Below are 16,163 nucleotides of genomic sequence, written 5' to 3'. Positions count from 1 at the left end.
TATGTACAAATGAAAAGAAAAAGATTTACAATATAAAAATAGCACAACAATCATTCAAGTAAGCTGCAACTGTTTTTAACGGTGTTGCTGGGTGGTGGGATTCAAAAAAAATCAGGTGGGGTAGACTTGGCAGCAGTCAACATGAAAAAGAGGAAAGGGTTTAGTGAACCACAAGTTCAGTATTAACCAACAGTATGTTATGGTTGCTAAAAAAGGAAATCTGAACCTTGGCAGCATTCACAAAAATGTAATGTCTGGGTTAAGAAAATTCATGGAAAATTACTATTTACAGTTCTACATTTTTGCAGATGAACATTGACAAAACAGAGCCACCAGGATAGTGAAGATCTTGGAATTCCTTAAGTTAGGAGAAGCTAAGGGAATTAAGAATGTTTAGCAAAGAAAAGGAAATATTTTGAGGAAAGCAGAAGATTGATTGCAGTGTAACGTAAAGGAAATTCTTCTGATGTGAGTCAGGAAACCTGGGTTAACTAGTTAAAAACATCTTCGATGGCAGTGGTCTTCCTTAACCTCAGGATGATTTTAAATATTGGAAAGATTTTCCCATGGAAGCAAAGCTTCACTTAAAGAAAAAAAATTGGTCTAGAGGGTAGACTTGGGACCACTGGTCAGAAGCTACAGGAAAAGACAGTAAAAACTATGATACAATGGGAAAAGATATTTGCAATTCACATAATCAACAAAGATGGAATAGTCATAATAGGTAAAGAACTTCTATAAATCAATAAGAAAAAAATCTAGTAGAAAAGTAAAAGACATGAGTAGGTATTTCACTATATAGTAAGCATATTAAATTAATAGCTGAGACATGCAAATTAAGACCACAGTGAAGGGCTTCCCTGGTGGCTCAGTGGATAAGAATCCACTAGCCAAGGCAGGAGACAGGTTTAGTCCCTGATCCGAGTCGATGCCACATGCCTTGGAGCAGCTAAGCCTGAGCACCGCAGCTAGTGAGCCCATGCCCCAGAGCCGAGGAGCCACAACATGTGAAGCCTGTATGTTCTAGAGCCATGCTTTGCAACAAGAGAAGCCACCACAAGGAGAAGCCCACGCCCCGCAACTGGACAGAAGGCCCCGCTCGCTGAAACTAGAGAAAAGCCTGCTCAGCAACAAAAATCCAGCCTGGCCAAAAACAAATAATAAAATAAATAAATTTTAAATTATCTTAAAAAAGACCACAATGAGATATGATTTTATACCCACCGGATGGTTGGAAACAAATTGTCATTATGCGTGGATCCACACCATAGGGATCAGAAGTTGCACTCCGAGGTCTATTGTTAAAGGAATGTGTACACCTGCCTTGGTAGAAATGCACAGGATGTTCATAGCACCACTGTTGGTGATTCAAGAAGCAGCCGAATGTCCCCTACAAGAAAATGGAACAGTAGACTGTGATATATCCACCAGTGGAACACAAGGTAGTGGTAGTAAAATGAATTAAGCATCAGTTCAGTTCAGTTCAGTCGCTCAGTCGTGTCTGACTCTGTGACCCCATGGACTGCAGCACGCCAGGCTTCCCTGTCCATCACCAACTCCCAGAATTTACTCAAACTCATGTCCATTGAGTCCGTGTTGCCATCCAACCATCTCATCCTCTGTCATCCCCTTCTCCTCCCGCCTTCAGTCTTCCCCAGCATCAGGGTCTTTTCAAATGAGTCAATTCTTCACATAAGGTGGCCAAAGTTTTGGAGTTTCAGCTTCAGCATCAGTTCTTCCAGTGAATATTCAGGATTGATCTCCTTTAGAATGGACTGGTTGGATCTCCTTGCAGTCCAGGGGACTCTCAAGAGTCTTCTCCAACACCACAGTTCATAAGCATCAATCCTTCGGCGCTCAGCTTTCTTTATAGTCCAGCTCTCACATCCATACATGACTACTGGAAAAACCAAAGCTTTGACTATATGGACCTTTGTTGGCAAAGTAAATGTCTCTGCTTTTGAATATGCTATCTAGGCTGGTCATAACTTTTCTTCCAAGGAGCAAGCGTCTTTGAATTTCATGGTTGCAGTCACCATCTGCAGTGATTTTGGAGTCCCCCAAAATAAAGTCACTGTTTCCACTGTTTCCCCATCCATTTTCCATGAAGTGATGGGACCAGATTCCATGATCTTAGTTTTCTGAATGTTGAGTTTTAAGCCAACTTTTTCACTCTCCTCTTTCCCTTTCATCAAGAGTTTTGAATTAAGCATAGCTACATGCATGCAAAACCATGGATGAGTCTTAAAAATAAGGTTGGATGAATAACTGAAATTGTGAAGGACTGCATATTGAGTTATTGCACGTGTTGAAGCCCAGAAACAAGCAAACAAATGAATATATTGTTTGGGGCCACCCATCTATGTGGTACAGACATTTTTTAAAGTTTGAGAATGACAAACACAAAATTCAGGATAAAGTTAACCTAGGGTCAGGACATGGAGAGAAACACAAAAGTAGATTCAGAAGTATTTATGATTATTCCAGTTCCTAAGGAGAGCGTGGGCCCGTGGATCTTCATTTTTATTTATTATGCTTCAAAATTTACTCTTTGTACATCTTTGGTGTATGTATATGCATATATATATATATATATATATAATAGTATTTTAAGACAATTGATTATAAGAGAGAAGATTGAAATTTAGCATATTTCTTTTAAAAAAAAAAAAAGGTCTCAAACTGGAAGGATCTACTCTGGGAGGTCATGAATTCCTGTCGCTAAGGGTTCCAAGCAGAAGTAGAGTTGATATGATAAGCACCGTGGGGAGGGGAGGGGAAGATAGGAGGAAGGGGCAGGGGGGAGGTTCAATGTGAATAAGAGGCTAAAATAAACCTCTTAATTCTGTTTCAATTCTACCTCCACTCAACTATACTTCTGCCTAGTTCTAGATAAAATTGTGGGCAGAAAGTGTTAGTTGCTCAGTCATGTCCAGCTCTTTGCGACCCCATGGACTGTAGCCTGCCAGGTTCCTCTGTCCATGGGGATTCTCCAGGCAAGAATACTGGATTGGGTTGCCATTCCCTTCTCCATGTGGGCAGAAAACTGAGCCTCAAAACTGGATAAGTATGTGTTATAAACTTTATGTTATTTCTGCTCTTCTTTTTCCCGTACATATTGATATTTGTGTTTTTACCTGGTTTCCCTCCACTAAACTTTAGTTGTCTTTGGATTCATGAAATAGCCAAAGACATTAGCTAAGAGAATAAATGCCAGTCAGCATTTCACCCTGAGTTGAGTTTAATGTATTGGTGAGGAGGGGCTATGTTATTGTATATATTTGGATTGGAGTGGAAGATGCTGCTATAGTATAAGAGATTAACTTTTCTTGATGTAGAATTCTTCTTTTGAGGAGACTAAGTTATTTTTTTTAATGTTTTTCATATGAAACATTTTTAATATTAAAACATGAATAATTTATAATGCTTTAGATACACTGCTTTACACATTAAGAAAACCTTACTTTAGAAAAATGGAAAATCAGGACGCCTTGGTCTGCATCTCAGAGAGTGTTCCAGAACCAACGGTGGAATGGGTGTTCTGCGATTCACAGAGTGACAGGTATGACGTGAGAACGGCTCTTATGACTTCACGGTTGTGGTATTTTTCTAATATAGTTGACATCATACTGTATGTACAAGTTATCACCACGTTAACAAAAAACATGGCCTTTTAAAGCATGATTGGTGTGGACTTCTCAGGGGGAAAGAGGGGGGTTGTCTTAGTGAGGGGGCCTTTGGAGCCCCCCATTGGTCATGTCAGTGACCTGTAGGACCCTTCCTGCATATCACAGGACATGAATAAATGCCCTTTAAGTTACAGGGTTGTTGACTCTCTAACTTAAAGTTACAGGGTTGTTGACTCTGTTGGGGGAAAAAGAAAGGTCCAGGGCTTTGAGCTTCCCTGGTGGCTCAGTAGTAAAGAACCATCTGCCAATGAGGAAGAAACGGGTTCGATCCCTGATCAAGCACCTAAGTCCAGGCGCCACAATATTGAACCTGTGCTCTAGAGCTTGGGAGCCACAACTGTTGAGCCCACGTGCAGCAACCGGCAGAAGCCCGCATGCCCTAGAGCCCGTGCTCCGCAACAAGAGAAGCCACCGCAATGAGAAGCTGGCGTACCCCGACTAGAGAGTAGCCCCCAGCCACCACAACTACAGAGAAAGCCCACACAGCAGCACAGATCCAGCACAGCCAAATAAATAAAGTCATAAATGGTTGTTTAACTGTTTCTTTTTTTTAAAAAGGTCCAGACTTTTAAATTTTTTACTTTTTAATTTTATCTTATTTGGCTGCACTGGGTCTTAGTTGTGGCATTCGGGATCTAGTTCCCTGACCAGGGATGGATCCCTGGCCCCCGGCATTGGATGCATGGAGTCTTAGTCACTGGGACCCCAGGGAAGTCCCAGGTCCAGGTTTTAGTGTATAATCCCCTATAGGTAAAAAAAATCCCCTGTGAATGAATGTTTAATTTGTCCTTATTCCACGTATTCTGGAAGAGCAGATATGATTGTTTGAAGATGTAGAATCTGCCTGGGTCTGAACCCTTCTGTGCTTATACGTGTGTGGCCTTGAACGAGTTCCTTAACCCCTTCCCACCTCATTAGAAGCGTGGGGCTGGTAGCAGTCTGTACCTTATAGGATCGCTCTGATGAGGAAGTGAACCGGTACACGTGAAACACACAGAACAGTGCCTGGGAGTAAGTACCTTGTAAATGGACTCTACCCAAGTGTTCACAAAGTAAGGATTCATGCTATGTGAACTAATTAAAATATACTAAGCAACTTTAATTGAAAAATGGGACTAAAGAGGAGAAAAAAAAAAAAACGTTGCCAAATGATAAAACTGGGATCCCACATTTTGAAGGAAAAAGAGATCACCTTTAGATATAAATGTAATGTGTGAACAGAAAGATTAGAAAGCTACACACAGCAAAATAGTAACAGTTGGTCATCTCATGGTGTTAGGAATATGGGCAAATTAAAATTCTTTTCTTTGGGTTTTTCTGGATTTTCCAAAATTTCTACAATAAGCAATTATTGTTGTCTTAAAGATTAATTATTATTGGGACTTCCCTGACACTCCAGTGGTTTAGACTCTGATCTTCCAATGCAGGGGACTCAGGTTCCATTCTGGTCAGGGGACTAAGATTTCCCTTACCACTTGGCCAAAAATAAAACTAAAAATTATTGTTGTAATTTAAAAAGAATTATTGTTGTCAATTTTAAAACTCAAGGAATAATGTGTAAACAAACAAAGAATATATTTGACTAAAGTGATAAAGAGGAGAAAAATGACTGTACACAGAAGCTGTATATAGTCACAGAAAGCTGTGACTGTTCCAAAAGCTGTACCTGCTTTGGGAAAGGTGATCATTAGGGAGGTGGGAGAGGGCAGGGAGAATTCCTTCAAGTCCCCGTGCGTGTCTGCTAAGTTGCTTCAGTCGTGACTGTTTGCAACCCCATGGACTGTGGCCCGACAGGATCTTCTGTCCTTGGGGATTCTCCAGGCAAGGATACTGGAGTGGGTTCCCTTGCCCTCCAGGGGATTTTATCAAGCCTGAGTCTCCTGCATTGCAGGCAGATTCTTTAGCACTGAGCCCCTAGGGAAGCCCAAATCCCCAGGTGTGGCAGGCTGCTCTCAGGTGACAGCACCGTCCCCTCTGTGAGCTGTGAGGACCCTGGGCACTTCTGCAGCCCTGGCCTGTCCCTCTCACCGCCTGTTCTCTTCAGAGCTTCAGAGATGCCTGCACCTTGCTGCTGTATTAAAACCTAATTGCACTTTTCCTTTTCTCCATTTTCCTCCCCCCGCCGCCCTTCTGTCTTTTCTCAATTCTTCCATTCGTTTTCTCTGTTTGACAACAACCAAGAGGTCACCAGACACGAAATCTTTTTTTAAATTAATTTTATTGTAGTAGAGTTGTTTTACCGTGTTGTATTAGTTTCCAGCGTGCAGCAAAATGAATCTGACATACATGTACAAGTAGCCCCTCACTTTTGGACTTCCTTACCATTCAGGTCACCGCAGAGCCTTAAGTAGAGTTCCCTGAGCTATACAGTATGTTCTCATTTGCTGTTGTTTAGTTGCTAAGTTGTGTTCAACTCTTTTGGGACCCCCTGGACTGTAGCCCACCTGGCTCCTCTGTCCATGGGATTCTCCAGGCAAGAATACTGGAGTGGGTCGCCATTCCCTTCTCCAGGGGATCTTCCCGACCCAGAGACTGAACCCTTGTCTCCTGCATTTTCAGGTGGATTCTTTACCTCTGAGCCACCAGGGAAGCCCATATTCTCGTTAGTTTTCTGTTTTATACATGCTGTTACCTCTTTTACACATGCTGTTTTCTATTTTACACAATCCATAGTGTGTATATGTCAATCCCAATCTTCCAGTTCCTCCCACCCGCCTTTCCCCTTTAGTATACATGCTTTTCTCAAAGTCTTTTGAATTCTTTCATTATGTGATTCTCTCCAGGTTATTCTGATTAGGTGAGGTGATGAATAACTAACTAGCTCCCTTAAGAATTCCGTGGGTGGTGTGGGCACCATCAGTGTGAATTGGTTTGCCTTGTGACCTGCTCCTATCTTTATTTTCTTATCAGGCTCTTAAACTCTACAACCTTTTATCTGGTTCTTCTCCTGAATACTTGCTTGTCATTTTAAAAGGTGTTTAGTCAACTGACATTTCTTTTTTAATTGCAGCTGTAAAGGAGAGAGTCCAGCTGTCGTCACAAAGGAGGAGAGCGTCCTCCATGAGTTATTTGGAACAGATATCAGGTGCTGTGCAAGAAATGAGCTGGGCAGAGAATGTACCAATCTCTTCACTATAGGTAAGACCGTTCATATCGTGTCCTTCTGTTTTCTGTGACTGTTCCTTGGAGACAGTCTGGGACTAATCATCACCCCTTAGGTCCTCACTCAATTTCAAAAGTCCTCTAGTTCCTTCAGGCCATTTTCAGTGTAATATTATGGATTCTTTCTGTGCTCATTTCTTCATAAGAGACTACTTAATCTCTAAAAGATCCTTTTATTTTGGGATAGTTTGTAACATTTAAGATGCCATCAAAATCTTTTTTAAAAAAATTTATTTATCTTATTTTTGGCTGTGCTGGGTCTTTTCTCTAGTTGCGGCAAATGGGGGGCTGCTCCCTAGTGGTGGTGTGTGGACCTCTCATGGTGGTAGCCTCTCTTGTTATATAGCACAGGCTCTAGGGAGTGTGGGCTTCAGGAGTTGCTGCACATAGGCTCAGTAGTTGCAGCTCCCAGGCTCGAGAGCAGAAGCTCAGGAGTTGTGACCCATGGACTTAGTTGCTCCACGGCATGTGGGATCTGGGATCTTCCTGGACCAGGGATGGAACCTGTGTCTCAGACGGATTCTTTACCACTAAGCCCCCAGGGAAGCCCTGAGATACCATTAAAACCTTTATTCTGCAGAATGTTCAGGATATATTGTGTGGGGCAGGGGGGAATCACTTTTCTTCTTACCCGGGATTTTTTCATCTTCTAGATCTAAACCAGACTCCTCAGACCACACCGCCACAATTATTTCTTAAAGTAGGGGAACCTTTATGGATAAGGTGCAAAGCCATTCACGTCAACCATGGATTCGGGCTCAGCTGGGAATTAGAAAATAAAGCACTGGAAGAGGTGAGAGGATGAGCTTGTATTCTGAAATGAGAAAAATGAACCAAGAATCCAGGTGGAAATCACTCCATTCAAACTCTGTTTTATATTAAAATCTAGGGCAGCTACTTTGAGATGAGTACGTATTCCACAAACAGAACTATGATACGGATTCTGTTTGCTTTTGTATCATCAGTGGGAAGAAACGACACTGGCTATTACACTTGTTCCTCTTCAGAGCATCCCAGTAAATCAGCTTTGGTCACCATCCTAGGTAATGCAGCTGCACACATAATCTGTAGTCGTGTTTTTAGTTGTTTTAGTGTGGAGTGTAAGGTAGGTGCTGCAGATTCTGCTTTCAGCATAAGGTTAGTATCAAAAAGTTGAGAAGGAAATTGAATTAGCATAGCTTCGTGAAATCCATACAAGCTGCCCCCTCCCTTCCTTTTCCGGTTAAACTGAGCCTGAGCCCGCTTGAATGCCACTGTTTTTTGCACTCATCACATTGTAATGTGACCCTCTGTTTGTGGATTTTGTTTTCCAGTAGGCTGGAAGGAAGCCCCTTTCCCTGGTGGCTCAGAGGTTAAAGCGTCTACCTCCAATGTGGGAGACCCGGGTTTGATCCCTGGGTTGGGAAGATCCCCTGGAGAAGGAAATGGCAACCCACTCCAGTATTCTTGCCTGGAGAATCCCATGGACAGAGGAGCCTGGTAGGCTACAGTCCACAGGGTTGCAAAGAGTCGGACACAACTGAGCGACTTCACTTCACTTCACTTCAGGCTGGAAGGTTCCTAAGGACAGGAATAATCCCTTCTATTCTTGTAGTCCCAGATGTGGCTGAGAGCCAGACACAGAAACCACCATTAATAAGCATGTGTTCTAAGAACTACCTGAGAACTACCCCTCAAGAGCAGAGAGCAGTGGCTGAGAAAACCCAACAAATACTCATTGTTTAGTCACTCGGTTGTGTCCGACTCTTTTGGGACCCCATGGATTGTAGTCTGCCAGGCTCTTCTGTCCATGGGATTCTCCAGGCAAGAATACTGGAGTGGGCAGCCACTTCCTTTTCCAGGGGATATTCCTGACCCAGGGATTGAACCCGTGTCTCTGGCATTGGCAGGTGGATTCTTTACCGCTGAACCTTGAGGAAAGGGAAATTTGGCTGTGTAGGATCTGACAATAACCCTGCTTTAAATAATCTCAGAGACTCCAATAATTTTTTTTTAAAGTGATCTCAGAGTAGGTGGCAACCGTTAGCCATCTACTTTGAAAATGCTGAGAAATAAAGAGATTCTCTTATCAAACTAACAAGGAAGTATTCCCCAGGGAAACCTTGTGAGTATCACTGGCTAGACTGTTCTTTTATTTGTGCCCTGAGATTATTTTATGTGGGATAAATCGTGAGGAGGCTGTTCTGACTGACGGATTGTCGGTGGGTCCCTCTGTGTCCATGGTTCACCAGGCTGGGGGAGTCCTCCAACCCCTTGAAGTTGTATGCAAAACCAATAGATGTCTTTATACATTTCTCTGGGAAGAGCATCAATTATTCACATCTAATTCTGTGCAGAACCGGAAGGTGATATGCTCAGGCTTCTAACTGGGGATAGGACTCATGTGTTTCTTGTTGGGCTATCAAATCTCAGTTTTCTTGCATAAAACTGATGAATAAAAATTTATCTTCTCGATATATTTCCATATGAATCTCATTATCTAATTTAGAAATGCATTCTTTTTTTTTTTTACAGAAAAGGGATTTATAAACGTTTCCAAATCAAATGAAGATTATGAAATTGACCAGTACGAAGAGTTTTGTTTTTCTGTCAGGTTTAAAGCGTACCCACAAATCAGATGTACTTGGACCTTCTCTCGAAAATCATTTCCTTGTGAGCAGAGTGGCCTGGATGATGGGTACAGGTGAGTCCAGGAGGCATCATCATTCTTGGCCAGACCCTTCTGGTTACCCTTGAGTTAATGTGCTATCATGTTGATATGGAAGACGAGGAAGCAAGCAGCAGACTTGAGGGCACAATGACAACTCTTTAATCAGTTCAGAGAGTGTAACCTACTCACGAAAAACAGAAAGAACCATTATCAGTTTGAGTCCGGCATTTTCTGAGTCACCCGATAGTTACTTCCTATTTGAGGGTATGTGCTACTGGTATACTAGGTCTCTCTCAGCCCCTTGGCAGATGACTGAGGAAGTAAAACCCCTGAAAATCAGAAAACACTACCTATAGGTATATTGATTTGAGTTTTCAAAAAGCGAACACAGACATAGCCCAAGGATAAACGCTGAAGGATAATCTCATTTTCCTGGGGGTTTGTCCAACCACACTCAAGTTTCTCTTTGGGCAGAAATTCTTCAGTCCCTCTTTGGAAAATAAAAATCAACGTTTTTTAAGTTGAAGGATAGTTAATTTGCAATGTTATGTTAGTTTCAGGTGTACAGCACAGTGATTCATTTATACACATATTTTTTGTTGTGTAGTCATTAAGTCATGTCTGATTCTTTTGCAACCTATAGACTATAACCCGCCAGGCTCCTCTGCCCATGGGATTCTCCAGGCAAGAATACTGGAGTGGGTTGCCATTTCCTTCTCCAGGGGATCTTCCCGACCCAGGGACTGAACCTGGGTCTCCTTCATTAGCAGGTGGATCCTTTACCACTGGGAAGCCACCAGGGAAACCTCTTATACATACACATATATTCTCTTTCAGCTTCTCTCCCCTTATAGATTATTACAAGATACTGAGTGCAGTTCCCTGTACTATACAGTAGGTCCTGTTGTTAACCTATTTTACATGTAACAGTGGGTATATGTTAATCCCGAACTCCGAATTTATCTCTCTCTCTCTTCCTCAGAAAAACATCTCTTCCTTGTATAGCCATAGGAGATAAGACACTTCTTATCTCTTAAAACTAATCCCTGGTAACAATGGTTTCAGGATAGACTATGAGCTGAGAGGCACCTGTCATGTCTTAAGAGAGTCAATGGGTTTATGGTAAACCACTGATTCTCAACGTGAGTTCATAAACCAACTGTATAGTAATCATCTGGGTGGATATTAAAGATGTGGATTCCTTGCTCCCCATTTCAGACACGATGAACCAAAATGGGGGCACAGTGCCCCAAGGCTACATTTTTTAAAAGAGTACTGCACAGTTGATTCTTGTTCCAATTTTTATCACAATGTACTGATTCTGCAGTGGTTTTCACCATCAAAATATATTTTTCTTGACATTACAGCTGACTTGCAGGACACTTGGCGCACAGCTGAACGTTGTTTCAAGGTGCCATGTCAGGGCTTGGATTAATCTCCTTTGCTAGTTTCTAGCTGTTGAGTTTAGATGCTGAAAGTTCAGTCACAAAAGAAACTACGGTCAGAAGTTGGTTCTCTGGGGTACACCTGTTACCTTTGCTCTTTAATAACTACACTTGAGTAATCTCGGAGGCATATTGCATCCAGAGTCTATGTGTTTAATGAGAACCTCTGGTGATTCCTTCACAGATCTGGTTCTGGGCTGTGCAGTACAGATCTATCAGCCGCACGTGGCTGTTGAGAGCTTCACATGTGACTGGTCCCAGTGGAGATGGACTGTGACTGTAACATGCACAGCAGGTTTTTAGGACTTAGTATGAGAAATAGGATGTAAAATATCTCAATAATTTTTATTTTGATTATATGTTAAGATGATAGTATTTTAGATATATTAAGTTCAATAAATCTATCATTACTGTTTACTCCTTTTCACTTTTTTAGGTAGCTAGCTGGAAACTTTAAAATTACGCATGTGCCTTGCATTATAATCCTGTTGGATGGCACAGGTCTAGGAGACAAGTCCGAGCTAAGCTCTTTTCCTCTTTTATAAAACTGTTTTGTTTATTTAATTTTGGCTGTGCTGGGTCTTTGTTGCTCTGCGCGGGCTTTTTCTAGTTGCAGAGGGTGGTGGCTACTCTTGGCTGCATTATAGAGTGCTTTTTAAAATGCACACAAGGGAATTTCCTGGTGGTCCAGTGGCTAAGACTCCACACTCCCAATGCAGGGGGCCTGGGTTCAATCCCTGGTCATGGAACTAGATCCCACATGCCTCAACTAACACCTGGCACAGCTGAATAAATAAATTAGTAAAATATTTTTTAAAAGTTCTTTTTAAAAAATAAAAAAGCAAATAAGGATCAGTTACAAATCACTTTGGGGTATAGAATAGCATGGTTATCAGGAAACAGAGAAGAATCAAGATGAAAATAGCTTGAATTTCCCTGGTGGTCTAGTGGTTAAGAATCATCTTGATTCTTCTCTGTTTCCTGATAACCATGCTATTCTATACCCCAAAGTGATTTGTAACTGATCCTTATTTGCTTTTTTATTTTTTAAAAAGAACTTTTAAAAAATATTTTACTAATTTATTTATTCAGCTGTGCCAGGTGTTAGTTGAGGCATGTGGGATCTAGTTCCATGACCAGGGATTGAACCCAGGCCCCCTGCATTGGGAGTGTGGAGTCTTAGCCACTGGACCACCAGGAAATTCCCTTGTGTGCATTTTAAAAAGCACTCCATAATGCAGAGTTTGCATGGAACTGTCTATCGTCTCTTGCCCAAACCTCCTAACATTCAAAGCATTCATTTTTTAAGTAATTAAGAAGGCAGCTTTTGGATGGACTCACAGTCCCCTAACTCAGGGCTTCTCAACAACAGACTGTTGACATCTTGGGCTGGGTAATTCTCCACTTATGGTGCTGGGGGTGGTGGTGGTGGAGTCCTTTTTCTGTGTGGTAGGATATTCTGCCGAGTCGCAGGTCTCCACCCCATGGATGTCAGTAGCACCACTAACCCCACTTGTGATAACCTAAAATATCTGCGGACATTGCTGGATGTCCCCTGGTGAGAAAAATTTCTTGTGGTTGAGAACCACTGCCTTGGAGGGGGCGTCACCCCATTGTCATAAGCCCTTATTCTCAACCATCAAACTTTTGAAAGTAGATGGTAGGGGGTCAGTCCTTCTCCTGCTAGTTGAGTTGACTACTTGTGTTTAGGATGTAAGTGCTGTCCCCTTCCCCGTTCTTTGTGTTGTCACCCAGTGTCAGAGAAGCTCTTAGTTCTACAGGATTCTCTTGCAAAGTTGATTCAAAGAGATAGATGATCAGTTCAATTTAGTTCAACAAATATTCCTTTAATACCTTCTCAATGGGCTCAGTGCCTTCAGGGGCTACAAGCATGAACAGGGGATGTCTCCCCCTCAACTCCCTCAAGTTATGTATAAGTGCCAGGGGCCACATATAAGTGCCAGGGGCCACCTGGGAGGTCATTGCTATTTGTGCTGGTGACATCTGGCACCATTCTTAAGATTTGACAGACTCACTGATTAGAGGACCATGTCTCTGATATATATGGGTCTTGGGCCAATCTAGTTAATCTGGTTTCATTCCATGATCACAACCTGCACCCCTGACCCCAAGTAGTTATCTTCAAGAGGAAGCTAAGTGGATAAATTAGGGAAGATCCTGACACCTATAGTGGTGTGTGCCTCTTACCGCTAGTTACCGGGTGATACAGTTAGCCTCTTGCGTGTTGAATCCCACTGTGGGGATAGGCGCTGTCATTTTTCAGTCTTCTTAGAAAGGCATTGTACAATGCCTTGTGCTATTGTGCAAGGCAACAGCTATTTAGTAAATAGTCAACAGCTATTTAGTAAATGAATTAATTCATCATCACCTCCCAGAAATCAACTCAAAATGCGCACTTACCTCTACACCTAACACTCAGTGTTTATTTTATTTAAAAAGTTCTTGAAGAGCTACAATATTAATTGATGAAAATGATGCAGTGAGTGTGATAGCCCACTTGATTCACAATGCCAGGTGAGACAGAGCCTCCTTCATCATGAAAAAGACACTCAAAATATTGAATAAAAGATGAATGACCAAAAAAATTGAGCACAAGGGCTCTCAATGTCTTCTGCTCTCTGCATGAGGCTCTATGTTGTAATTGGGGATGCAGACTAAGTTCTGAGTTCTTTTCCATTTTTTGTTATAAAAAGTTCCCAATTTACTGGTGAACTCAGGGGATAGTAAAGTGATCATCCTTTACCCACCACTCAGTTTCAACTATTTAGTCAAATCGAATTTTGTTGATGAAGGACAGAATTTTCATCATGTGGCAGGAGAGGACTTTAGAAGCAAAGTGCCACCAGTTTTTCTGTGTAACCGAAAGGTCTCGTAATAACAGTACTCCTGAAAAAGCTTTGGTGTGGTCGTGTGTGTGCCAGAAATCTAGCAGCTTCCCCCACCTTCACAGCTTCATTTCTCCAATTTACTTCCTCAAATATTGCACAGAGTTTATTAGGGTTTGCCTTTATGTTTACGTTTTATGAAATTGTAACTTTCCAGCAGCCCTGATAACCAGGTCTTGAGAAAAAGTTCTAGGATATTTTGTCTGTTCGTTTGCTTAATTTCCTATCTCTGTAAATTTATAACCAAATCTGCCTTAGCTTTTCCTAATTTCATGGTTAAACACACACACACACACACACACCCAAAACAACTTATTAGGATGTTATAATTATTTAAATGGTCTGTTCTGAGAGACTCTCCTTAGGCATGCCAGATTCCTGTTTTTCTTTTTTCCTGAAATATATAATTTTCCAACTCTACCAGTCTGAGTTCTGCCCACAACAGCCATTAACTGAGCGCTTCCTGGTACCAGTGGTATGGTGGAGTGTGGATTCTGGGTGATGAGCCACGGTCCTTCTCGGGTCAAACAGAAAAGCCAGCTCTCAAGTCAATAAATGATATGTGATTGCAGGATTGCATTGAGCTTCTTTGGAAGGACTGTTTTGGTTCCCTGAAGGAGATGAGCCCTGAGTGTAACAAACACGAGGGGAAGATGTTTGCTTGTCGTGAACAGTGGGAATTTCCAAATCCTGCTCAATCAGTTGTAAGGTATTGACCAGGTCATGAAGCCTCACTGAGAACTAAAGAAATTTCTTTGAGCCCTTGGGATGTGCCAGTGTGCAAAATCCTTTATAAAGATCATCTCATTTGATCCTCACCATTCCATTTTATGAAATATGGAAACAGGTTATGTTACTTACCCCAGACCTAGGGCAAAGTCAGTCCCCTTTGACTCACTCTTATTTTCTGAAATTGCCTTAAAAGAAAAAAAGATATAACACCCGCAATTCCACTACCAGTGTTTATATTTCAGACTTTGTCTATGTAACTGCCATGATAGAAACAGAAGTATAGGTTTTTGTATAAACATGAAATTAATTGTGCCATTTGTCACCCAATTTTTCCCTTTAAAATATCATCTCTTGCTATGTTAATAAGTGTATTATTATTTACATGATCACTTTTATGGCTACATGGTATTCCACTTTTCAGAAGATTTTATTTTGACTAACTCCTTGATGGGCAATTAGTTTTTTTTTTTTCTTTGAGTCTTTGTTTTAATGGGACTTTCTGACAAGGTATACCCCAGAGTAAAGCTTCTAAATGTCTTTTTTATTCAAAATGATTCCCAGACTTAATAAGCCTCAAAGTAATGATGATCGAACGTGTTTATTGTGTTTACTATGTGCTAGGCACAATCATTGGAGAAAGAAATGGTAACCCACTCCAGTATTCTTGCCTGGAAAATCCCACGGACAGAGGAGCCTGGTGGACTGCAGTCCATGAGGTTGCAAAGAATCAGACACGACTTAGCGACTGAACAACAACTAGGCACTATTATAAGCAGTTTATGCAAAACTGCTTTAAGAAAAATTTAACAAAAACTACTCTAACAACCATATAGGTAGATACTGTCTTCATTTTGCAGATACAGAAACCAGAGCAGAGAGTTGCGGTGACTTGTCCCAGGTCACACCACTGGATGATAGCGGTGTGCATTAGCCACTCAGTCATGCCCGACTCTTGACCCCATGGATTAAAGCCAGGCTCCTCTGTCCATGGGATTTTCCAGGCAAGAATACTGGAGTGGGGTTGCCATTCCCTTCTCCAGGGGATCTTCCTGACCCAGGGATGCAACCTGGGTCTCCCACCTTGCAGGCAGAGCCTTTACTGGCTGAGCCACCAGGGAAGCCCAGGTGATAGCAGAGTCAAAGCCTGTGTTTGTAACCATCACTCTGGTACTGCCTCTGGACACCAGTTCATTTCAAATGTTCAAGATTCTCACACCCAGTGTATGAGAGAACAAACATACAGGTGTGCGCTTTGCTTATTTAGAAATAAAAGTGTGCCTCCTTTTGAAATGTGCCATGCTTCACTGTTGGGGATTTTTCTTGACTTAAACTGTTTTGAAATTTTTCTTTTATTATATTTTGGCCACAAGGCATGTGTCATCTTGGGTTCCCCAGCCAGGGATCGAACCCACGCCCCCTACATTGGAAGCATGGAGTTTTCACCACTGGACTGCCAGGGAAGTGCCCACTATTGAGTTTTTAATGATTATATTTTCCCAGGATTCTGGGCTGCCCTGAAATAAAATAAAAGTGAGCTTAGTATTGTGTCCAGTGACATAAAATCAGCAGTAGCTCTCCC

At 41.8% G+C, this 16,163-nt stretch overlaps 1 protein-coding gene across 2 annotated transcripts in view; it reads left to right on the top strand.

Annotated features, from left to right (window-relative positions):
- The window catches only part of FLT3 (fms related receptor tyrosine kinase 3), a 66,522-nt gene that overhangs the window by 24,898 nt on the left and 25,461 nt on the right, over positions 1-16,163 (top strand). For both annotated transcript variants that reach the window (XR_016038939.1, XM_055426836.2), the window contains exons 5-9: positions 3,433-3,562; positions 6,700-6,827; positions 7,505-7,644; positions 7,741-7,894; positions 9,366-9,534. Coding sequence is in view for 1 of the 2 variants with exons in the window: in XM_055426836.2 (XP_055282811.2) it covers positions 3,433-3,562; positions 6,700-6,827; positions 7,505-7,644; positions 7,741-7,894; positions 9,366-9,534 (721 nt within the window). In the remaining variant the exon portion in view is untranslated. The remainder of the gene's footprint in view (positions 1-3,432; positions 3,563-6,699; positions 6,828-7,504; positions 7,645-7,740; positions 7,895-9,365; positions 9,535-16,163) is intronic.

Source organism: Moschus berezovskii, chromosome 13 (genome assembly GCF_049115385.1).
Source record: "Moschus berezovskii isolate FMDL1 chromosome 13, NW_MosBer_1.0, whole genome shotgun sequence".
Classification (NCBI taxonomy): domain Eukaryota; kingdom Metazoa; phylum Chordata; class Mammalia; order Artiodactyla; family Moschidae; genus Moschus; species Moschus berezovskii.
Note: the sequence above shows the minus strand (reverse complement) of the source record. Positions and strands in the feature narration are given on the sequence as shown.